This window comes from Ascaphus truei, chromosome 2, assembly GCF_040206685.1.
Source record: "Ascaphus truei isolate aAscTru1 chromosome 2, aAscTru1.hap1, whole genome shotgun sequence".
Lineage (NCBI taxonomy): Eukaryota > Metazoa > Chordata > Amphibia > Anura > Ascaphidae > Ascaphus > Ascaphus truei.
Window position 1 is genome coordinate 376,417,899 of NC_134484.1, and position 26,776 is coordinate 376,444,674.

Here is a 26,776-nt window from a genome sequence, read left to right on the forward strand (position 1 = left end):
TAAGACAGAGATCAACTATTAATGGCCAGTCTGTTCCCAAAATATACAGGGAATATATAGTAAATGTACAGGGTTAACAAGAGAGACCTACTTACAGTCATACATATTCTGTTAAATATTAGTTATAGTATTAGAGAAACCAATATCTACCAACGTCTGTTATTGTACCTCTCAAAAATGACTGACAAGTGGTAGTAACATATACCTGGTTAGATAATATCTTGTGTCTGTTGGGTACTTCGGTAAAATGTAAAGTCCCTTGTTGTCGATACTGTAGTATATAACACGCATGGACTAATGGTAGGATCGCTAAACAAACACACTATATGAACCCCGGGTGAGTTCCAGGATGAACTGTCAGCGAGGTTCACAGGTAGTAATCATGGGGAAATGAGAAAATGGTGATGGTGCGGTAACCTCTCAACTCTTGAGTTGATTAAATAAGCTATTAACTCCCAAGATAACCCAGCGTGGTGAAGGTGTTTGAGGATCACAGAATATAATTGGATGAACTAAAAATAATACACTGATTATGTTTTAAAAGCCATAATGTCCCCAAATGAGTTCATAGTGTGAACTACCAGAGGGGACATATGAAGTGAATGCTGCACACCTAGAAAAGTATATCAATGATACAATTACCGGTGCTCCCGTGCTTGAACGAAAGCCTGTCGTCAGTCCTAGCTAAGTAGTAGAAGGAACACAGGGCACAACGGATTTTGAATATCTAAACACATTTATTGAGCCAACACAACGTTTCGACCTTAGTGGTCTTTATCAAGTGATCGTGGTAAAAACAAAATCTGCCTCCAAGTATCCCCTATTGTATCAAGGTATGTGTAGATAATGACCAGAATACTATCTCAGTTGCAGGTAGTATCGAGTCAACAGCTCCTTAGGAGCACTCAGAGAGACCACACGTGTGAGGCCTCTGCAACTCCCTTACCTTGTCTTCGGCAACACAGTGTCAACTTGCGCTGCGGGGTCAAGTGACCCGTGGCATTATTTGACACCGAAGACAAGGTAAGCGAGGGGGGCACTAGCAGGACAGGAGAGCAGGAAGGGGTGGGGGCATGGGGGGAACATTTGCACACCCCTGCTGTAGATCATGCACTATTTTAGTAGCCCTTTTTTGCATAACCTCCAACTTATTTACGTCCTTCCAGAGATACTGTATTGACAACTGATCTCTCACTGCCAGAATCATAGAGTAAATCAAAATAAAACTTGCAGTGCACCAGGAGGCCAAAAGAAGTATATTACACTGCAGAATAAAGTCTCAAAAGTAGATAATGAAACCCCCATGTGTACTCAGGAGACATCATTACAAGTACAGTATATAAACAGCTCTAATTACCACAAAGCGTTACCACAAAACATCAAATAACATTGCATAAAAACATTACATTACAGGGATACAACTAATACTTGCCACTAAATTCAATATTTTGAAAACCGTTTTGGGCACCACTCCATAGAAAAGACATTATGGAACTAGAAAAAGTACAGAGAAGAGCCACCAAATTAATAAAGGGGGTGGACAATGTGATTTATGAGAGGAGGCTAGCTAAATTATATGTGTTTACATTAGAAAAGAGGCATCTAAGAGGGCATATATAACTGTATACAATAAATATTAAAAACTCACATATAAATTTGCATAAACCAACACAATCATTGTCCTCATCATAGTTCCAAGATATTTTTGGGCTGACAAATGTCTACTACTGGCTGTGAAGGGCCAGAGGGAAAGTCAGCAAACACACATCATCCAGTCTAATGTATAGGTGGATTTATAGCAGCCTCATAGAGATACTCAGTACAAGATGTCAAAACGTGAGCAATGACCAACCACTACGTATTTCACGGCATTACGCTTCATCAGGGGTCTGTCTAAAGGGCACTCACAGAAGCCATATATAGGAGCTAATTGAGTGACGCCATACAGAAACTGATATACTCCTATTAACCCATTTACATGAAGGGGAACAGACATATAATGACAATGAGAATAAAGAACAATGAATAGACAAAAGAAATACAATATTAATAGAAAAATAAAATAGACAGCACAATACGTATTAGGTAGGTGCAAATGACAGCAGAACCCACCATATGGGCAATATAAGAAACATATAATAAAAACAAATACAAAATTATAATAATATACATATAATAATCTTTACAGTAAAGACAGTTGTGGAATTCACTACATTTACAATAGAAAAAAGGTGTCCAAGAGGGGATATGATAACTATATACAAATATATTTGGGGACAATATAAGGAGCTTTCAAAATAAATATTCATCCCACGGGCCGTACAAATGACACATGGTCATCCCTTAAGGTTGGAGGAAAGGAGATTTCACCAGCAACAAAGGAAAGGGTTCTTTACAGTTAGGGCAGTTACAATGTGGAATTTATAACACATGTAGACTATGATGGAAGATATAATAGATATCTTCAAATAAAGGTTGGACATCTTTTTTAGAAAGGAAAGGTATACAGGGATATACCAAATTAGTAAACATGGGAACGATGTTGATCCAGGGTGAGTAATCTGGATGAGTAATCTGATTGCCAGTATTTGGCGTCAGGAAGGAATTTATTTTTCCTGTTATGAAACATCATTAGATGATATTTCACTGGGGTTTTTTGTTTGCCTTCCTCTGGATCAATATACTGTATGTACAAATATAGGATAAAGTATTTGCCATCTAAATTTAGCATAGGTTGAACTTGATGGACGTATGTCTTTTTTCAACCTCAACTGCGATCTACTATCTGTCAGTCTACTATTACCCATGGAGACTGTGATGGCAGATACAATAGATATCTTTAAAAAAAAAGGTTGGACTTTTTTTTTTTTTAGGAAAGAAAGGTATACAGGGATATACCAAATAAGTAAACATGGGAAGGCTGTTGGTACAATGAGTAATCTGATTGCCAATATTTGTAGTTGGGAAATAAATTATTTGTTCCCTTATGAGATATCATTGGTTTGATATCTCACTGGGGTTTTGTATCTGCCTTCCTCTGGTTCAATATATTGTAAATACAAATATAGGAGAAGTATCTGTCGTCTAAATTTAACACAGGTTGAACTTGATGGACATATGTATTTTTTCAACCTCATCTACTATTTATCTATGTAACTATGTATTTACTGTATGTTCTTACATCACAGCCTTCTTGAGAATAATGAGTTTTGTGTGTTGTTCTTTGTTTTTAAACTTTCGAACAGTTTGATGCGATTGAGATTGTTCCACGGAAGTGTTTTGCAGTTTGTGATATTATATTAAACGTATTTCTTTTCAAGTCGTAATCATGTGAAAGTTGAAGTGGTATTCAATATTTTCATTTTTGTTGGACTTCAAGACCGTGCTTGATCATTGTGACAGACAATAGCCGCCTTTCTAGACAATTGCGTTGCCGGTGTCTCGACTGTCAGTGGAAACTAGGCTTATTTATTGGCTCGTTTAATACCACACAATAGTGGGAGAATTAAATTGGCCAGACATTATCGTTTTCAACTGAAATTTAACAATACTAGGACAATTTGATGACAAAATGCAACAAATAAATGGCGTTTCAAATTTTGTTTTCCCTGTGTTTCATTCAGTGTTATGGATCTTTATCCTATTAGGTTTAATCGCTCATCCCACAATGCGGTATAAAATATAGCGTTTTACTAGTATTATGACAACTCATTCATTGTTATATTGAAGGTCTGAATGTGTTCATACCGTTATTGATGATTTCCCTGCTGTGTTTCCATGCTTCAGCAAGGATTTTGACAGTTTCCTTTGTGATACAATCTGCATGGAGAAAAACAGTAAAAATAATCACATCTTACTCTACTCGCATAGCACATGCATTAATTTATTGCAATATAAGTCGATCACTTTTAAATGTTTTTGTCAAAGGCAAAACAAAATGACCATCCCTTTCTTAAAATATAACTTTAAGATCATGTTAATCCCTGAAGCACTAGAGTGGTTTGAAATATATTTTGAAGCAATACACTATAGCGTTCAATAGCGGAATGAGTTAATCCTTATACAGAAATAAAAATAACACTAAGTAATTCATTGTTGAGTGTACTGTATATAATTTCCTCTACCTAAACATGAGTGATGTGATCTGTAATTTCTGCAAACCTGATTCCTGACTCAATTTAAAATGATCTAATGGTCTTGAAGTCTGACCAGAGTATACCTTCAAGAACCGTCATTAACTCAAGATTACATGATACAAGTTTATGGCTGGCAACAGTGAGGGTTCGGCAATGAAGAGTGATAGCTCTGACAGGAAAATATGGTCCGTTTTTCTGAATGGCTCACAGGTGTGTTTTCTTAGTGTGATATACAGTAGTGCTGATTTGGCACTGCCAACCCCATGGCCTGGAATATGACTTTTCGTGCTGTTGTGCCGAATTGGCACTACAGCACTTTATTGAATAAGCCCCAAAGTGTTTGTAACAGCTTAAAATAAAAATGTAGTCCGACTCGTTTCTCTTAGCCATGGGAAAAAATGCTTTGTCAGTAATTTGATCTATTGGCTGCTTATGTCTCCTTTGCCCATGGCCTGGGATTACTGTGGTCGGTTTTCCTGTTAATAAGCTACATTTGTATTTACTAAATAATTCCCCATTTAAGGAACAAAGTTGGTTTTAAATCAGCTGGAAGGAAATGTTGTCCCGTCTCTGGTGAATACTAGTTTATAAAAGGGCTAATGCCTTAAGGGGTTTTCTGTCAAGTACGTCAATATCTGTGGAGCGTTATGGACGGCTGTCAAATAAAGCACCTTTTTGTTTATAAAAGCTCCTGGCACCCATTCTTTTTCTATCTGTTATTCACACCGAGCCAGCGCCCTCCAAAGGTCTGAGGATACTTAGCACTGGCAATGTGTATATTTAATCTAATGTGACCTCCTTTAGAGCCGGGTAAGGAGGGTTACAGATAGAAATGAGTACCCTGATATATTCATGTCAATATAAAAGGTTGCCAAAGCATTTAATTAACTACTGCTATAATACTAGTGACCCCAGTGTTAAATATAGCATGAGTATATTTCTTACATTATAGAGTAGGTTATACCTGAAATATTAACTGTGTCTTCTCTCAAGGATGTACAGGTTATAGAATATCTTTTTAAAATAATTAGCCATTTTTAAATTGTTTGATGATATATAATTTTTCTTGAACAGTGCATGTACATTATTTGTTGGTACTGTAGCTGATAAAAAGCCTTCATAGTTACAAAAAATATCTAGTAGTTGTATTAGTCCTGGAGAAAAACAGATTCAATGTAGGTTAGGATACCTTTTAGAGGATCAACATTAGAGTTTTCATAGATTAAATTATAGTGTACGCAACTTTTGAAACCTCAAAGGTTTCTTCATAATTTGTACACTTAAAGGATTAAATAGAAATAGCTGTGTTAGCTCAGTTGGGATAGTGCAAAATAAAGAAGTACTTTAGTATTAGGTGATACCTTTTAATTTGGACTAACAATTGTTATGTTTTGACAAGCTTTTGAGGGTTCTCTCTTCCTCAGGTGAGAATACTGATTTACAGAGATTCCATGAGTTAAACACAGATGTAAAATGAAAGATACAAATCTAAGGCAGATGATGTAGAGAATGAATAGCAGAGGGCAATAAACGGATCAAAGGGATAGTAAAAAATGTGGAGCGTATGTAGGACCATGCGGGCATCAGCAGTGGGAAGGGTTTTAGGGTGGAAAGGGGGGAGGAGAAGGTTTAAAATGGTAAAATTAATAGAGCGGGATAGGGAAAAACATTCAAAATAATTCTGAGTGTGTAAAAAAAACCATATCGGTATTAAGTTCTCTCTTTTTAGTCAAAGAAAATTTTGAGTTCAAATTATTCCATTCTTGAGTGCTTTTAAACATTTCTTTGAGGGTTTGGATCTATAATTTATGGAATGATCTGGCTGTGAGTAGTGGTGTCCTACTGGAGTGCAATATCTTCCTTCTTCATGGTGTGTAAGTGTAGGTGTAGGTCTATGTAGGTTCCTTCTGGTTTGACGTTTTTGGTTGGTTTCACCCCTATAGCATCTTTGGTCACATTTGCTGCATTGAATCATATATACCACATTCCAGCAGTATGATTGTCATGAAAGGGGTTGACCAGACTTTTGACCAGACTTTAGATCACAATTACCAGGCTGAACACAGAGGTAAATAAACAAGAGATTAGTTTATTTGGTAAGTGGCTAAGGTAATGAAGGGGTTATCAGGCCTCCCAGAAGGGTTGCGGGAGGGGTCAATCCCTTCATTATTTTAGCATTTACTACAGCTAAGGTAATTAAGGGGTTAACACCTTTACCTAACCCTGCCAAGGAGACCTAACCAGCCACCCCAGTGCAACTACTCCCTTCCCCCATCCCCTCTACCACCAACAAACAACCACCAACACCCCTCCACCACCCCCCACCACCACCGCCATCACACAGGAATGGGCAAAAGCCCTACTAGTCAAATATGGCTAATAATGCTTTTGCCCATTCAAATATACAATACTGCAAGTTACAATAAAATACGAAATACAATACTATCACAAAAAAACACAAGCCATTTAATCCATTGATGGTCACTGTGGTTATCTATGCCCTCGAAGGGGGCACAGATAGCCAAATTGGCAACCCCCACCCCACACCCCACCACCACAAACAGTAATGAGCAAAAGTCCAATTAGACAGATCTGGCTAATAGCACGTTTGCCCATTCAAAAATCAATCAGTAGCCAGCCACGCTATAATATAAAAATAGAAACGGGGGCAGAGCACTGCCACCAAATTGGAGGAGGCCAATATAGAAAAATATTAAAATATTTATTAATTAAACGTATCAGAACAGACTCCTAGATAGCAACACAATGCACCTACGCATTTCAGGCAACACGTCCTTTCTCAAGGTGACACCTTGAGAAAGGGCGTATTGCCCGAAACGCGTAGGTGCATTGTGTTGCTATCTAAGGGTCTGTTATGATCCGTTTAATTAATTAATAAATAATTTCATATTGTTCTATATTGGCCTCCTCCAATTTGTTGGCAGTGCTCTGCCCCCATTTCTATTTTTGCTTGTCCATTTCATGGGCAGAATCAGCACGCTGTTGGAAACCTGCATCCTGGCCCTCATGGAGAAAACCATGGACCTTATTGAGTGAGTTATTTCAATCCTTACTGTATGCTTTATGTCAGCTTTGAATGTGACAGTGTGTACTATAAATATGTGCTAGCTAGCACTAGGTACTAGTTCCTTAACTCTTGCTATGGGATGCGGATTAGCTACTTAACACTCACTGAAGTTGCTGCATGGGATGCTTTAATTGATTACAAGGATACAATTAACCTTTGAAGCACCGGTTCCTATCCACGCTATAATATGTATAGTATACTGGCTAGTAAACCCTTAATTACCTTAGCGGGTAGTAACCGCTATGGTAATTTATGAGTTAACCCCCCATACGAGAGGCCTAACCACCCTCCACGGGACAACTACCCCCATGACCCACCTCTCTACCCCCATCACCACACACACAAATGGGCAATAGCCCTATTAGCCAAAATATTGCTAATAGAGCTTTTACCCATTTGTGATGGAAAAAATAAAATAAACACAGTTAAATAAAATGCACATTACAATACAAGAAATCCATTGATTGTCACTGTGGTTACCTATGCCCTCAATGGGTGCAAAGATAGCCACATTGGCATTCAATGGGCACCCTATAGTCAATACATGTGTAATTTACCCTTGCCGGGATGAAGGCTTTCATTCCCCTCATTCATCTGCGGCACAAATCAACTCTTGACTCATGAAGCAATGATCTTCAGCTTGAAGTACAGGATTCTCCGTTGCTTGAAGAGGAGCCACTGGAGAGTACATTTTTCTTATTTTCTTCAACAGGTCCACCAGATGTTGACACATCATCTTCTTCCTATCAAATGAGACGTGAAAGGCCTTATATAAGGCCTGCAATATCACATTTGACAGAGACATGGTACATCACCAATGTCTAGGCATCAAGTTTGGCAGAGAATTATTTCTCTACCAAACTTAATGGAATCACTTGGTACATCCACCAATCCAATTGGTGGATGTACCATGTGATGCCTTCCCTTTTGTGGGTGCTGTGATGTCATCTTAATGGGAGGGAAGTGCAACCAATCAGATACCATATACTTCCCTCCCATTAAGGTGATGTCACATTACCCACAAAGGGAAGGCATCCAAAGGGAAGGCATCCACCCATTCGATTGGGGAATGTACCATGTCTGTCAAATGTGACATCACAGTTCTTATATAAGGCCTGTCATGTCTCATTTGACAGGAAGAATACGGCATGTCAACATCTGCTGGACCTGTTGAAGAAAGAAGAAAAGAGAGAAGAAAAGAAGATCTACTCATCGGTGACTTATCTTCAAGCAACGAAGGTTTGTGGAGTTCTGTCAAGCTGTACTTCAAGTTGAGGATCATTGCTTTGTTGGTCAAGAGTTGATTGGTGCCGCAGTTGGATGAGGATGAGTGTTCATCCCAACAAGGGCAAGATATACATTGTTTGACTATAGAGAGCTCATTGAATGCCAAAGTGGCTATCTGTACCTCCGTTGAGGGCATAGATAACCACAGTGACAGTCAATAGATTTCTTGACTAGTGTTTGTTTTTATTGTATAGTTGTGTGCATTTTATTTAATTGTGTTTATTTACAGTATATTTTTTCCCCATCATAAATGGGCAAAAGCACTAATAGCTATATTTGGCTATTAGGGCTATTGCCCATTTGTGTGTGTGGTGATGGATGTAGGGGAGGTGGGTCATGGGAACAGTTGCCCCGGTGAGGATGGTTTGTCTCTTGGTGGTTAGCGGGGGGGGGAGGGGGGTGATCAATCCCTTAATTACCATAGCGTTTACTATCCACTAAGGTACTTAAGGGGTTACTGGCCAGTAGATAGTGTGTTATTTTAAATGTTGGTGCCACTGAAGACAAGGATGGCCTTCATCCTGGCAGGGGTAAGTACAACTTTTATGTACTATAGGGTAGCTGGCTATAGATTGATTTTGAATGGGCAAAATAGCTATTAGACAGATATGGCTAATAGGGCTTTTGCCCATTACTGTGTGTGGTGGTGTGGGGCGGGGCGGTGGTTGGGGGGTTGTTGGGGGTAGAGGGGTTGGGTAATAGGGTGTCCATTGTTTGTCAATGTGGCTATATGTGCCCCTGTTGAGGATATAGATAACCACAGTGACTATCAATGGATTAAATGGCTAGTGGTTTTTTTTTATAGTATTGTTTTTGGTATTTTATTTTAATGCAATGTGCAGTGTTGTATACAGTAGGGCCCCACTTATATGGCGGGTTCCATTCCAGGCCGCCGCCGGAAAGCGAAAATAACTGAAAAGCGGAACATAGCATTCCGTCTCTCCTATCAGTTCTGCGCATGCTCAGACTTGTCTGTCCCCCTTCGGCGCATGCACAAACTCGACCGCTCCCCCTTCTGTGCATGCGCGGACATGGCGGCCCCCCTTCTTGGTACCGCCGTATTGGCGGATCACCGAGAAGTGAAATGCTGAGAAGCGGGGGCCTACTGTATATGAATGAGGAAAAGCGGTATTAGCCATATTTGGTTAATAGAGCTTTGCCCATTCCTGTGTGATGGTGGTGGGGGGTTTGTTGGTGATAGAGATGGTAGTTGCTCTGGGGTGGGTGGTTAGGCTTCCCGGGTGGGTAGTGGGAGGCATAAACCCATTCATTACCGTAGCGGTAGTAACTGCTACAAACTTCACCCACCCCCTCTACCACCAACAAACTGGGTACTGCAGTTTAACCCCTCATTACCTTAGCGGTTAGCCACTAACGTAAATAAATAAATGCGGATCAGCTCCGGAGACACCCGGCTTCAATACTGTATAGTAAAAATAAATTATACTCTGTCTGATGCAATTGTTAAGTCACGTATGAAAGCTACTAAAATAGGCCCCTTAGACTGCTTTTACTGTATAGAACCCTTTCCTTTGCTTTGCTGCTGGTGAAATCTCCTTTTCTCCAATTTTAAAGAAAGACCCTGTGTAATTTGTACTATCCTAGGGATAAAGAGTTAAATTTTATTCTAACACATTCAGCGTGCCACAAAAGTGGTTAAAAATTCCTGAAAGTGTGAGCGGAAATGCAGATATTTCCTAGTGAAGAACTGGTGCATTAATGATGCACATTCCATGTTGCTTTTATTGGATTATTTTATGCACTTTTTAGCAACAAGGAGTCTTTGACAAACTACCCTAACTGCTTCAGAGCTATGCAGAAGCCAAAAAGGTGTTATGTTACTTAATTTCACGGATATATACTAAAACATACTATATACGGCTACTTTAAATACTTTATGGGAAGATAAAAATGAACTGTAATTTGGTTTTGACAACCTTTGTTTAACTAAGCTTAGTGTTCACATGTCTTTGAGAAAAAGATTTTTGCTTCATATTAAAGATCAAATTATACATAAATGTGAAACAAACAATCTTTAAATGTGTGGTCTCAAATATTGATGTCAAAAACATTTACCAATCTAATAATTGTAAAATCAGAATTACACAGTAAACATGGTAAGATAAAACTTTGGTTGGTTTAACGTGCTTCTTCCTTTGTTGTGATGTCACAATACAGCATGTTGACCACTATGGGAATATTTCTGCCGCCTACTGCCTTTCACTTTCCTTGCTTTGTACTGTGATAAGGACTAGGGAGGAGACATTCATATAAACTAAAGACAGATCAGCAATTCTGGATTCTTAGAATCTGACAAACCCAAATCTCAGAAAAAGGAAAGAGTGCACACCTCATGGTGCAATAAAATACTTTACTAGGCATAAGAAACAATAAAAATGCACTCGGATGTCTGTAATTCACAACATTGAACAGCGGCTGAAAAAGTCTTCATAAAAAAAAAATCACTGGGCCGTTAACGGCGCCAGTTTTTGGAGCGTTGCTATCACGGTATTCAGAAAGCCCTGATTACCTGTGATAGTAAAATTCCCAAAACGGGCGAGTAGCTGACAATGTGGTGATCGCCTCCCTCAAAAGGGCTCATCTGGTGATTTGTTTTGGACGGCAGAGAGAGCTGCACAGAGAGAGCCACCTCTCCCTGCGCATACACTGGCGACACACTTTATTCGAGCTCGGCTAGTCCCACGAATTCGGGTATACCCGGGTGTATTGAGGTTTGTGACTGTTTTCTGCCCGAGTGCATTGAGGTATTTTCCAGGCAGGGATTGGAGCATTTTATTCCCGCTGGCTGCAATACTGCACAGTATATATATATATACTGCATTACAATTCATGAATTTATGCCATCTGGTAGACACGCGAAGCATTGCAGCCTATTAAATCCTAATCATTATCATTTAACAGATCAGCCGCCCGTCAGCCAGGCATGAACCCAGGCTGGGAAGGCAAACGCAACGGGGCTTGTCAGAGGTGAGGAGCGGCGCATTCCAGGTATCTGCCAGGTACATACTGGGTATTTGCTCGAATAAAGTGTGTCGGTGCAGTATCTCGACATCGATCGAAATATTTTAATATAAATTTTAATACTAGTGTAGATGAGCAGGGGGTCTCCGGAGCAGAACTGTGTTGTTTTCAGGTCCGGGGACCCCTACTTTCCAAGATACAGGCCCCGTTATGGGGTGCCGGTATCTTCTATGCATTTAAATGTCTCACGTCACGGGACCGTGGGATTTAAATGCATAGGAGATACCGGCACCCCATAATAGGGCCTGTATCTCGGAAAGCAGTGGGTTCCTGGACCTCAAATCAATGCGGTTCTGCTCTGGAGACCCCCTGCTCATCTACACTGGTAATACAATTTATATTAATGTAGCCTGGTCCCCCATTCCCTCCCTTACCTCCGGTACGGGGAAGGGTACGGCTGTTCTGCGGAGGCGTGCGGGGGCCGCCGGAGATGTGGTGGACCAGGCAGGAAGTAGAAAGCACGGCAGGGGCCACCATCTTGAATGTCAGTGCGCATGCGCGAGACCCGGCGCATGCGCAGAAGGGAAATAGTTGCGGAGGCCATTAGAGGCAGGCTCCGCAAAGGGACTACATGTCCCAGAGTGCTCGGGGCAGAATCAAGTGGCGCAGCACAGCCATTAGGGCTGCAGCATTCATGGCAAGCAAGAGAGGGAGTTTGGCATAAATCTGAGACCACGCCAGTCGGAGCAGGGACGCAGAGAGGTAAGGTAGTGTCTCCCAGACTAGACCAGATTACCCCCTTTAGGTCCCAGCTAGGCCCCTGACCCTGTCAGCATGTGTGCTATAGGGCAGGCCCCAGATAGGCACGATCCCCATTAGAACTGATAGTGACAGGCATTGCTGCTGTAACCCGAGGGCCTCGTGGTGAACTACGGCTTGCAGTCTGGGACCAGACACAGGCATATAATATCAGAGACACTATTATAGGGACACACTCCAACGGGAGATTGCTCCAGGGGCGGACGCCTGAGGATATGAGCGGTGTGGGACCACGTCACTGACCAGCGGACCCATTCATCCAAGATGGCCTGGTCTGGACTAAGACCAGGAAGGTATGGCCATACACACAGTGGGTAGCGCTACTCCACACGAAAACTATTTGGGTGGGCCTGGACTCTTTGGGTTCCACTGGGTGGTGTTGTGGTGTGGGTATGCCTTGTGGGGCCTTTATGGTATTGGGTTACGCTGTGTGTACTGCTATAGTACTAAGGTTATGTGTTGTTAGTAAAGATAAGTTGTTATACTGTGTGTATATTTATTCCTTTACTGTTTGGGTTTCTGGGAGGGGCTATCCTACTGTGTTAGGATCCTTCTCAGGTGGAGGCGCTGTGTGCTAGCGAACGAGATCACGCCAGGCTCCCTTCAACGGAGGATCAGGCCTCCTGTTATCCACTCAGGTAACAGCAGCGCAGGTAGTTTCCCTAGACACAGGGGAAAGGGGGATACATTAAAAAAGCTTCATTACCTTAGCGGATAGCCGCTAAGGCAATGAAAGGGTTAAACCTTTATAGCCTGTTTCTTGGGGCAAAAGGGGTGGATGAAGGGGGGTAGTAAAAATAAGCACAACATTGTATTTATTTATTTTTATGTTTTTGCTTGCCCATTGACTGATACTGTATTAATCTGTGCCCCTTTAGGGTACGGATAAATACAGTGACAGCAAATGCATTTTTTTGGCAAATGCTTGTTTTCTATTGATTGTTATTTTTTTGATTTCTGTTTGTTTGGATTAAATTGTTTAGAATTTGGATGGCTTGTTTTTTAGTACATTTTAGGATTGGTTAGCGGTTTAAATTAATTAATTGATTTGTTGGCTGCTGGTTTTATTTCTTTAATTGATTAGTTGGATAGGTGTTTTTAATTTGTATTCTTATGTTTTGGAATAACATCATTGGAATACTTTTGCTGTTTTAGTGATAGATTAATGTAATTGATGTGTAGTGAGGCTTTTTAGTTGTTTTATTGTTGGGGTGTTTAGGTGCTTCTGTATTTCTTTGATTATTGTGTATTTTGGGCCTTAATTATTGTTATTAGGTAGACCATTGACTGCTATACTGGCTTATCATGCCCATATTATACAGGTATGATATACCACTGTGCCAATCAATTGGTACAGAGTGGATATAGTGGGGTGGGTTGCGGGGGAGGGTGGGTTAACTCCTTAATTACTATAGCGGTTATTAACCGCTAAGGTGATTAAGGGCTTAGGGGCCATTAGATTGTATTTTTTCTTGCATTCTTGCTGGCATCGGAGGATATGGACCTGTATTATGCTGACGAGGATGCCGTTCATGATGGCAGGGGTAAGTTGAATGTTTTATTTACTTTATTTATGCTGGCTGCTTAATGTTTGATTTTATAATGGGCAAATGCACTATTATCCATATGTGGATAATTGTAATTTTGCCCATTACTATACTGTATGTGTTGGGTGTGTGGATGGGTGGTGGGGGTGGGGGGTGGGGGGTGTTGTTGTGTTTAGATGAATTGGGTAGTAGTGTTGTTGTGTTTTAAAATATTTATTGTGGGTAACAGGGGTGGGAGAAGATGGCATTTGGCCCTTGCTGGGTGTTTTACCTACCGGGAGGGTAGTAGGAGGGGTTAACCCCTACATTACATTAGCGGTATTAACCTCAAATAAAGGTGTTAACTCCACTGCAAACCCCCCCAGCAGGGCCAAAACACCCACCAAGGGCAAAATACCACCTTCACCCACCCCCGCTACCCACAATAAAGACAGTACTGGTAGCTAACTCCTTCATTGCCTTAGCGGTTAGCCGCTAAGGTAATGAAGTTGCCTGGAAATGCATTTTTATTGCATGGGATTCATGCCTGGGGCCTCCTGTGTTGATATTAATAGGTATCAGCTCCGGAGACGCCCGGCATGAATCTGATGCAGGAAAAAATGCATTTGTTTTTGTTTTTCTAAGTCCTCTCTCGCCGCCTTCTCTGAAGCTTCTCCCCAGCCTCACGCCAACTTTTCCTGGCGTGAGGATTTTGGGAGAAACTCCCCGTTCTAGAGCCACAATTAGTATCGATAAGCTAATCGAGGCTACTAGAATTGCATGAGTTTCAGAACCTGCCGATAAGTGGCGTATCGCTGCTCACCCGGCGATCTTTTTTGATGGCTGAAAAAATTGGTGATTCATGTTTTTATCTCCCACTTATCGAAACTTACTTAATAGGCATTTTGGCACAAAAAGTCCTTGATAAGTTGCTTATCGAGGCTTATAGAATAGGCCCCTTGGAGTCCGAGTACACTGTGTTGCAGTACAGTTGCTGGGTTCGTAAGTTTGCATGTCTTACCAGAGAAGCCTAATGCTGAATTATTGGAGCAACATATACTCACAGGTGAATAATGATTAGCTGATGGTATTTAATGGACATTGTGACCTGAGAGAACCACACCCCTGACAAAGAGGAAACTCCTCAAAACACATAGTGTGGTTCTCTACCGGTCGTTGGGAAAGTTGGAGGAGTAGGAGTCGTTCGAGTGACGTGGGAGAGAGAGGAATAGGGGCTCCCCCAGATCCGCCCATTGATAGTGACATCAGCACTCTGCGGCGAATCACATGTGGTGCGGAAGTTCTGCCTGACTGTTCATACCGGTGGGCGCGCCTGTGAACGGAAGGATCTACTCTGCACAGTATACTCGGACTCCAAGCCTTTTTCAGCCCCTGTTCTATGCTGTGACTTATAGACATCTGTGAGTGCATTTTTATTGTTTCTTATGCCCAGTAACATATTTTATTGTACTATGAACTATGTGCTCTTTTCTTCTTCTATTTTTCTCTAGTACCTCTCTGGATGCTTGGGTAGCATCCTTCTCGAAGAGAGCAGCACCATCTAGATTGGACTTCATCCCATTTGTTGTGTTGTCTGAAGATATGTATATTTATTTTTACTTTTACAGTATGTGTAATATTCTGATATAATCTTGATTGTGGTATTTAATGATTATTTACCTTACTCCATAGGCTCTCTATGGTGAGCAAATAGCATTGGTCTTCAGCACCCAAGGCTGAGACTCTTCCCTTGTTTTCCAATTTGAAGCCTTGGAATTTACATATAGTATTTACTACCATTATTATTAGTTTTTTTTATCAGCTTCTTCTAGTTGATTTTTTTCAACCCCAAACCTCAGCAATCGGAGGCAAACTTTGCACAATGCTATTGGCTAAATGTAGCAGATTCACTCATCTCTAATACAAAACATATATCTTCAATAGATATGTGGAGTAGACAGCACTCAATGAATCTATATAAGATAATAGAGTGTGAGGATGTGGTGCAACGGGAACAAGGGGGAACCCTAACCCTCCCAAGCAATACTAACAAAAAGAATAGTTCCCAGCACTCAATGAGATGAGTCTGGAGATAAGCAAGAAAATAAGAAATGTAATGTGCAGATATGTCAGCAAAATTAACATACAGATACAGATGTACAGTAATTGTAAAAAAGGGGGGGAACAATTACTAGAGGTGCAAAATGACACCTGTGGGAAAAAGTGAATAGGAGGACAAGGGAAAGGGGAAGGAAGGGGAAAACACTTTTTCCCCTACAGGTGTTATTTTGGACCACTAGAACTGGTCCCCCCTTTTTTCTCAATTACTGTACATCTGTATCTGTATGTGAATTTTGCTGACATATCTGCATATTACATTTCTTATTTTTTGCTTACCTCCAGACTGTCATCTCATTGAGTGCTGGGAACTATTCTTTTTGTTAATATATGTTTACCTTCAATACTTTCAAAGACGTAAACTTACTTCTCACATGGGAAGCTCAGCAAATAATTAAATGAATGTGCCAAACTACTCAGGTCATTCATCACATTACGCCGGTATTTTAAAATGTACTGCTAATCTATGACAGTCAAGAAAATATATGTACGACTATAAAATTAACTGGACAAACCATGTTAATGATGTTAAAAAAAGAGGTATTTTTGTTTTATGCTTTAACTTTAGTAAATTTAGAGAATTCAACACTTTTGGTGCTATTTAGTAGCTCTGGACCCATAACCTTTCAACGCTGAATGCTAAGGCTACTCTTATAGTGCTGGTGACGCGACCTCAGGCTACGGTGGCTGGAAAAATCAAATTGAGATGTCTTCCAGCGATCGCGACCAAGCCGTCGCCCCATGGCGCCATCACATCGCGCTTACTATATGCGCACGCGACGGCGGCAATGCATTTGTTTTGACGCAACATCGCGTCGCTGTCGCCACTGCCGGCACTATAAGCGCAGCCTTAAGGTTTTGAGTAGTAACATTTATTGAAAAGTTAATTGGTCTCTGATAATTGGATGCAAATGGTGTATTTCTCACTTACTTGTCCCAAAGTGCATTCCATGCCACCCAGAAAATCTGCATCTTTCAAGCCATTGTGATTGCTGCTGATGTCATGAACCTCAAAGCGTAGACGCTGAACCTCTTCAAAATAAAAGTCCACTGTAAATATTTTAGAGAAGATAGGGCTTATGCAGGTTCTAATCACCTCTGTTCTGTCCACCTGTGAGAAAAATAATACTTATTAGTGCCCTTCAAAAGTAATATAACATGGTCAAAGCTAAAATTAAAAGTGTATCTCTATTTATTTTTACCCATGCACATTCTACAAATTATAACATTCTTCTCAGATTCCAATTATCAACTGTAATCTTTAACCCTATCACATATGCCACCTCCCATTATTTTGCAGTACTGATAGATAACCTATAATGGGCTGTCATAAGATTATTGATTTGTGCATGAAATCTCTAAACCTTTTCTTAAGATAGGATTCCTAAACTCAAAAGATCTATGTACAATACAGACTACACCTATGCAATATTCTCACACTGCTCCATGAAACGATACTACTAGTAGAAAAAGATTAACATTTTCTTTAGGACGAGTACAGCTAAAAAAAACCTCTACTTTATAGTGAAATAGTATGGTTTCCATTGAAGGGCTGGAATGAAAGTATATGGAAATTGACATTGAAGAATACCCCAAAGACAAATGAGACTCTTCAATGAAATACATAGCAAGTTATTCATTCTGTACAAGTGTACAAAGTTTGGTAAAGGAAATTATTTCTGAGGAGTTTGCAGCTGCAAAAGTAAAGAAAGAGCTTAACCCGTTGGAAATTGTTATTATAAAATATATAGACCAACTATTTGAGAATGCACTGAACTCACTGAATATTCGCAGTAGATTCTGGAAACCATCAATAAACCCTAACCAAACAATATACATTCATGTTTGGAATATTTGTACGCTATAATAAAGAATTGCAGATATTCAATAACTTGAACATTACACGTGTTTACAATTAATTCTAGAAGAGAATGATATTTATCAAGAGGGCTTGACAAATCAGATGATACGACTGATGTAAGTTCAGATTAACTGTGAAGCTGTGTCTATTTTCAGTCACTTGGAAAAAAAAAATTGTTATCCGTTTTGTCCTGCATTATTTTATTTATTCAAATGACTAATTTCATGTGACAAAATGAAGGTCACACAGAGAGAGATAAGAGTGCAACAATGAATGCAAGAATTTCACCATATGTCAGGGAACATCCAAATCCCATTATACTGTACATGTGGCTAACATCAGAGATTGATGAAAATTTGAGGTACTTTATTAATTTGAGCCTTAAAATTCTTATGAATTCCAATTCTGAAATATTGGGGCAATGCCATGGATCCAAACTTGTAAAATGATATCATACGTGTGACCCTACTACGGTGCTCAGGGGGTGGGGGTGAGAGCTGGACCTATGATTTCTCCTACAGCACTAGGTGTTTCGGTGGGATGCCATCCTAATGCTGGGGCGATATTTGCTGCAACAAGTATATGGGAGATTAACTTCTGGAGATGTATAACTAACCCTGTTTCTGGTGATTAATTAGTCCGACACCACACACTCCATGACTAAGAGCACGCATGACATGACGTCAAGTATTATGTGGGAGTTAATAGCTATCCACTTTACGCACAGGTCTCTGTAATAATGATAGACCACTGAGTGTTTATACATCAAGTCAAGTGATATACATTTTGTTTGCACTTTGTAAATGATTTCTTTCTAAATAATCATGTATTAGAGCTGTCGCATCAGGCAGCCAAAACAAGTTCATTTGTAAATTAGGAGTTTCTCTGTTATGTCTTCATAATTAATGATAAATATTTGAGGCTATAAATACAAAGTCAAGCGCTATACACTTTGTTGCACTTTGTAAATGATCTCTCTCTAATGCAGCTATATACAGATGCAGCGGCCGTTATCCGGACATTTACCTGGGTAAGTTTTGCGTTGTGCTGCGTGTAGGTTGAGATATATTCACTAGTTTTGCCGCTGCAGACATAATCGCCCATCTGATTAACACAGCAGGGGTCCCTGCTGTGTGAGTCCTACCGGGGTCTGCCTTTCTGTAATAGACGCGCAGTAAAAGGCTGAATCAGTCACTCTAACTGCGCGCCTATAACACGTGATCGCGGGGGTTTTATTTCATTTTAAACATTACAGCTGTGGGGGCCTCGGGGACCCGCAGGGACCACCCGAGTGCCCACAGACCCCAGTGGGAACCAACCGAGGGCCCGCAGACCCCAGTGGGAACCACCCGAGGGCCCCCAGATACCTGTGGGGATAACCCGGGGACCCCAAGACACCCATGGGGATGACCTGGGGACCCTCAGACACCCGCGGGACAACCCGTGAACCCCATTGGGGCCTGCAGGGACCATCCGGAGGCCCCCAGACACCCATGGGTACCCTCCGGGGTGCACTGTGGGGCCTGCGGACACCGTGGGGACCACCCGAGGACCCCCACCGGTCTGTGGTATTAATCATGTGTTTATAAAAATAAATATTGGTTTTACAGTATGTGGGGGCACAGGGTGGGTTGTGTATTGGTGCTTACTAGATTTTTAATTTTAAACATTACAGTAATGTAGCAGGGGGTCTCTGGAGCTGAACCGCATTGATTTCAGGTCCGGGCACCCCCTGCTTCCTGAGATACAGGCCGCGTTATGGGGTGCTGGTATCTCCTATGCATGGAAATGTCTCGCGTCACGTGAGCGGGACATTTCCATGCATAGGAGATATCGACACCCCATAACAGGGCATGTATCTTGGGAAGTAAGGGGTCCCCAGACTTGAAATCAATGCGGTTCAGCTCCGGAGACCCCCTGCTACATTTCTGTAATGTTTAAAATTAAATAAAACCCCCGCGATCGCCTGTGAGAGGCACGTAGTAGAGTGGCTGACTCAGCCTATCCTACTGCGCGTCTATTACAGAAAGGCAGACCCTGGTAGGACTCACACTGCAGGAACTCCTGCTGTGTTAATCCGATGGGCCATTATAGTCTGCCCCGGCAAACTAGTGAGGATCATGGGGAGATCTCGAAATTAATTTCGATATTTGTTCGAATAACGGCTGCTGCATCTGTACTAGATCTATTATTTTAGGCAGCCAATGAATATTACTCCCCGCGATCCAAGATTGTACTTAGATGTAAAAAAGGAAAAGAAAAAAGTCCAGCTGCAAGGATGGAAAATAGCTACCAGTCTTAACTTTCAGTCGGCGTCCTCGTGCTGTACTCTGCTAGCAGCTTCCGGATAGCCATCATCACGGGTGTCCCGTCACTGCATTGACCTCACCATGCAACGCGTTTCGTGTAGCTATTTTCCATCCTTGCAGCTGGACTATTTTTCTTTTCCTTTTTTACATCTAAGGATACTCTTGGATCGCGGGGTCTCTGATCACAGAGCCCGACCCTCTATGTGTACTCAGACCACTAGATCTATTAGATCTCTTTCTTTTAATGTGAGTGCTATATGTTTCATTACTTGACATATAAAGTATAATTTTGTTATGAACATGAACTACACTGCAGTAAATGAACAGGAACTCCATTACTCTACATGAACAGTAACTACAATGCTGTACAGTATATGAACAGGAACTACACTGCTGTACAGTATATGAACAGGAACTACACTGCTGTATATGGCAGGAACTACACTGCTGTATATGGCAGGAACTACACTGCTGTTGTTGGGCAGGAGCTACACTGCTCTACATGAACAGGAACTACACTGCTCTACATGAACTGGAACTACACTGCTCTACATGAACAGGGAATATAGTACACTGCTGCACATGAACAGGAATTACACTTGTATATGAATAGGAACTACACTGCTGTACAGTACAGTATATGAACAGGAACTACACTGCTGTAACATGGCAGGAACTACACTGCTGTACATTACAGTATATGAACAGGAACTACACTGCTGTAACATGGCAGGAACTACACTGCTCTACATGAACAGGAACTACACTGCTCTACATGAACAGGAACTACACTGCTCTACATGAACAGGAACTACACTGCTCTACATGAACTGAAACTACACTGCTCTACATGAACAGTAACTACACTGCTCTACATGAACTGAAACTACACTGCTCTACATGAACAGGAACTACACTGCTCTACATGAACAGGAACTACACTGCTCTACATGAACAGGAACTACACTGCTCTACATGAATAGGAACTACACTGCTGTACATGAACTGAAACTACACTGCTCTACATGAACAGGAGATACACTACTGTACAGTACAGTATATGAACAGGAACTACACTGCTGTAACATGGCAGGAACTACACTGCTGTACAGTACAGTATATGAACAGGAACTACACTGCTGTAACATGGCAGGAACTACACTGCTCTACATGAACAGGAACTACACTGCTCTACATGAACAGGAACTACACTGCTCTACATGAACAGGAACTACACTGCTCTACATGAACTGAAACTACACTGCTCTACATGAACAGTAACTACACTGCTCTACATGAACTGAAACTACACTGCTCTACATGAACAGGAACTACACTGCTCTACATGAACAGGAACTACACTGCTCTACATGAATAGGAACTACACTGCTGTACATGAACAGGAGATACACTACTGTACATGGCAGGAGCTACAATGCTCTACATGAACAGGAACTACACTGCTGCACATGGGCAGGAACTACACTGCTCTACATGAACAGGAACAACACTGCTGCACATGGGCAGGAGCTACAATGCTGAACATGGGCAGGAACATTTATTTATACACATACTGTATAATCCAACCAAATTTGAGGCTATCAAAAAATTGAAATACTGTACAAAAAAAGAACGCAAGTATTTTACATTAAAACATGATTTTTAGGGAAAAGTATGAGCTTTATTAGCATATCCTGGGATAATGGAAAATGTAGTGGGAAAGGTATGACCAGAATCATCTTAAGTGGTCTCTTTTCCAGGATGATACTGTAAATATAAGTATGCAGAGGATTTTGCATAAACTCTCCCTTCCCTACACCTGAAATATTGTCTGCAATTAAATACAAGTGTAAAAGAAATTTGACTGTCCATGCTGGCATATGTGGCTTGATTGTTACTAGGCAGAAGCACAAATCTTATCAGAGGAAGAATCACTTATATGTTGAAGCTGAGACAGGGCGTCATTCACAGGGAAACTTACATTCTATAAACAGGAACAATGACATATTTGGTGCCTAGAGACAGAAACGGTATGCCATACCAGATGGCTTGGTAAAGGCAGATGTTATGTATACAGATTAAGCTGAATGACAATGATTCTAGGGCAAGTAGCTTCTATCAGAAAAAAAAATGAATTACAAACAAGGTAACAGGGGGGAAAAAAAATCACGGTTACAGGGAATAAAACAAGATTATAACCAAATATTAAAATGAAATTGATGCTCCTTGGCTCTAAACAATTACTATAAAATCACAATGACCAAGATAAATAGATACAGGGGTATATGTATCAAGGCAAAAGTGGTACAAATATGGGCGAAAATTGTATCAGAAATACATTATCAAAGAAAAAAAACCCTATTACTTTCAGTATGATTCTTTCTATGATAAATTTTTGCGCCAGACTTACACCACTTTTGTCTTGACACATATCCCATAACGAACTGAATAGTAACGAAAAAGCTCTAAATTATTCCAATTAACATCATAATAACAAACCTAACATATTTTGTTTAATTCGTACATTTTCAAAAGCATATGGTAAAAAAAAAACCCTACCAGAAACCCAGAATGAAAACTAAGAAAATACAGTTAGTCATGCATGAACAAGAGCTTTAACATAAAGTACATATAAGTGCTGTAAATATGTAGTTCTATATAGTTCTACAGTGTCTAAAAGTTGCACGTAGGTGTTAATGGTTAAATTACTATATACAGTACACTACTGGAGTGCACTGTTGTTATTGATTAACTTTTAAAGATAGTTGAGTTTAAGACAGTAGCAGAAAGATGCATAGCTCCTGTTTACTGTAGCTACCGAGTACTATAGTTCTTAATCCATAAAACGATCAGAAGTACTCCTCTTTATCTTAAATTAAGGTACATATGTGATTCCTGAGATGATCATATTTCACTTACACATTTGGGATTGAGAAAATAAGGAAGCTCATGCAAGACAACTCATACATCCTACTGATTTGTCTACTTTTATACAGCACTGAGTGCGTATCCAGCCCTCTGCAAAATATACCTTGACCCCAATCAATACCAGAGCATCTGTTCTAAGAACTCTGTCTGGAAAAAGAATGAGATGAATGATAGCTGAGCTAAGAGATAACAAAACGGAAATATGTGGCCTAGATGCCACTGAGGACCAAGGAGACACTTTATATCTCACAAGGTTTTTGGGTTGTGACTTGAGCATATAAAATAAGGAAATAATTGAGTTGATTGGATAGAATTTAACACAACTGGCATGGCCGACCTCAGTCATCATCAGAAATAGTTCAGTGTTAAGCAAACATACTATGTAAATGTGCACATGAAAAGGCATTGAAGTAATCAATTAGGTGTATTACGGTCCCATTTGTGTAGGGTTACAGCTTCCCCTAACTTTTAGGCTTTGAATAACAAAAATAAGGTTTTTCTGCTTGTGTGCGTTAGATAACACAAGGACCTTCTTTATTAAACATTGCTCCATTTTATTCATGTCCATTCACTTCACATTTAGCAGTTTTCAGTAAGCCAGAGTTTGCAGAATTAGACAATAAGCATGTAAATACTCAAATAAATTAAGTATTTTCCCCCACAGGTAGTACAATAGCAAAGGGAGTTATGATTGATTCTCTTAAAAAGTACATTTTGATTTATGGTAGAAGAATTTTTCAAGGGGACTTGAATCCGCATCAGGTGAAGAAAACGTGTTGATTAAGTGTCTTACTTTTGACACATATAGGGGTGGTAATGCTTTTCAATGCTAAGAAAATGTACAAAATAGGATGGGCGTAGACACCAAACTTGATACAGAATGACCCATGCTAACGTGTTTAATTTCTCATATAATCACTCTCCATATCCTTAACCAATGCAAAAAGCTTGAAACCAGTGTAGAGTTCCTTTATACATTAATACATGTTACAGTACATTGTCATTTATAGCATCTGTTTAATAGGGGAAAACACTTTTTTTCAGTGCTTGATATATATCCACCTGTGTACCTCAAGGTCATTTAATCAGCAACATAATACTATATTGGGTAACCTGCCTCTATTTGTACAGTACTATGTGTCATAAGATTTTAACACATGTTATGGGCTAATATAACTTAAATTATAATATACTTAGATTGTATAAATGAACATAAGTGAATATTGACATTCATTTTAGAGATAATTGTATTATTAAATAGTAAATAAAAATTCCACTTGTGTTGCATTTGCATGTCTCATACAGCTCTGCAAACCTGCCTTTCTCCATTATCGCTTAGTAAACAATGCTTCCACTGCAGCCATTATGGGTAATGACATGGAAATGAGCACAGTGTGTCACTCTTTATTTCGCCTCCATTTTAACATGGACCCCTATGAGCCTGTTGAGGTACACAGCTTTTCAGTACAGCCTGGGTTAAAGAAGTGTATGGCCAGTAAACCTACTCATTATTAAATACTAATTATTTTTAGAGCTGTTTTATTCACGTTTGCAAAACAAATCTCAAAACAGCTAAATGTCATGAATACGTTATATAGATGTATTTATGTGAGTGAGAAAATGCAGTTATGGACAGAAGAGACTGGTCATATTAGACACTGGCTGTACTTTTTCTGCTTCAGCCACTGCAGTCAGCCACTGAGCCACTGATTGAGCCACCTGTGCTGAAGAAGGGATATCCCTAATACCTGGCCTGTTGGTGGCCCTTGAGAACTGGAGTTGGCCACTCCTGGTCCAGTGCAACAGAATGTCACTCATCTGGACTGGTAATGGAAGTTAACTGATGAACTACAGTTTATGTCACATGGAGTGATGAAACAACACTTAAAAATAGTAATTTACTATGGCTTTTTATAAAATTATTAGGTTTTACCCATCTCTGCATTAACTGTGATGAGAGACTACTTAAATGTACAAAGCAATCTACAGTACACTTAATCTGGTTATTTGTGAGTGAGCCTTTCCACATAGTACTTTTATGCTTCATCTGCATTCTAGAAAACAGTGAAATCGCCACAATATTCCCAAACTATTATTTTCTTTTTGAGGGATTAAAAAATGTATTGATATGATGATATTTCCCCACAAAACCATGCCACGAGTTATATATATATATAAAAAAAAAGAAATTACTAATTTATTCAAACTAAATTAGCTATCTGCAATTTCTCTAAACCGACTGGCTCATTTATTTTCCTTTTTCAGAAATTCATAAAGATGAAGGGGTTAATTATATTTTTTATTTGGCTTCATAGATTTTGACGGCAATTCAAAATTCTATATTTTTTTTTTAAAGGACTGGTATCTCAGGAATGAAAGAACTGCATGAAGCTGCAGAAAAAAAAGAATTCAAGATAGCAGGAACAGCAAAAGAAACCTGTTTCTGAATCAAGCAGCACTGAAGCTGCTGTCCGTGGTGCTGAAGCAAACCTCCAGTGCTTACTGTGAGACAGGGCTCACTCTGGGTACGCACTGTACAAAACATTGATAGATAGATAGATAGATAGATAGATAGATAGATAGATAGATAGATAGATAGATAGATAGATAGATACATAGATACATAGATACATAGAGTAGGACTTGATTAGGATCCAGATGCACTAAACTCTTTTAGACTATTTAACCTAACGGTAACCTGAAAGCCTGTCCTGTTTATCCCCAACAACATCGGCGGATGCTCAGGGCCTTCTGTGAGCCTAACAGGTTGCACCAACAGCAGGTAACCGCAGTGAATCTCCCTTAGGCTAAGGCCCCGCTCCCAGAGTCAGTGCGCCCGCACTGCAGACAGGCGGGGTGCTGACATACACAGACCGCGATATGCGGTCTGTAGGGAGCTGGAGCCGGAGCGGGAGGTGGGCGGGAGTGGGAGGATTGACAGGGAGGGGGGGCATGGCTTGAGCGGAGGGACCCAAGATTTGGGAGGGAATTAACTTCCTACTCCGTTTTGTGTGATGTTAATGTGTGTTCAAAGAGTGTTTGCACAGCCAGAGCTTTATTAATACTGCTTTTTTTTTCTTCTGTGTGTAGCACTGTCAGTGTACACAGCACTGTACTGAGACATTATGCAGGTGCAAACCTTTGCTCTGCTTACAATCTACTTTGTGCTGCCTTAAGCACAGGGAGATAAAGAGCTGACCTTGGAATTTGAACCAGGCTCCTCTGCTTCAAGCTCGGTGCCAGCCAGTACTCTCCTCACAGAGCCACTCCTTCCCCCTTGCGTAAACTTCTCTATACCGGTTACCTGATAAGGACGGAGTGGAATACAGAGAACTCTTGCTGGACAAACACTCTCCTGGTTAGAGGCCCCATCATAAATCGAATCTGTAATCAATATTTCGAGGAAAAAATGAAGTCAAATCTTTTGCTGTTACCATTGGTTGGTTAGTTTTAGGAAGCCAATTACACTGTTAAACTGATTACCAAAGGTTGTTCTTTGACCAGCTATGTGGCATTGCAGGTCTTCTGCAGGTTTTACGGATAGCTGTAGCCATATTTAAGAAACTTATTTTATACTAGCAGCCAATCGGGACGTTTTCAGCCAAAAAAACCCTGTTGACGTAAATAGAGTGTAGAGTCTATTTGTGCTTCAATTCAATGTTTGCTTTTAACATTCTCTATAGAATGATTCAGTAATGGATTTACTCCAGTAGTGATCTCCT

General features: G+C 40.3%; 1 protein-coding gene across 1 annotated transcript in view; it reads right to left on the bottom strand.

Moving 5' to 3' along the window:
• Nucleotides 1-26,776, bottom strand: part of CPNE4 (copine 4) — a 445,822-nt gene that overhangs the window by 178,816 nt on the left and 240,230 nt on the right. The window contains exons 3-4 of the mRNA XM_075587100.1: nt 16,888-17,067; nt 3,748-3,819 (exon numbers count right to left, since the gene is read on the bottom strand). Of these exons, the coding sequence (XP_075443215.1) occupies nt 3,748-3,819; nt 16,888-17,067 (252 nt within the window). The remainder of the gene's footprint in view (nt 1-3,747; nt 3,820-16,887; nt 17,068-26,776) is intronic.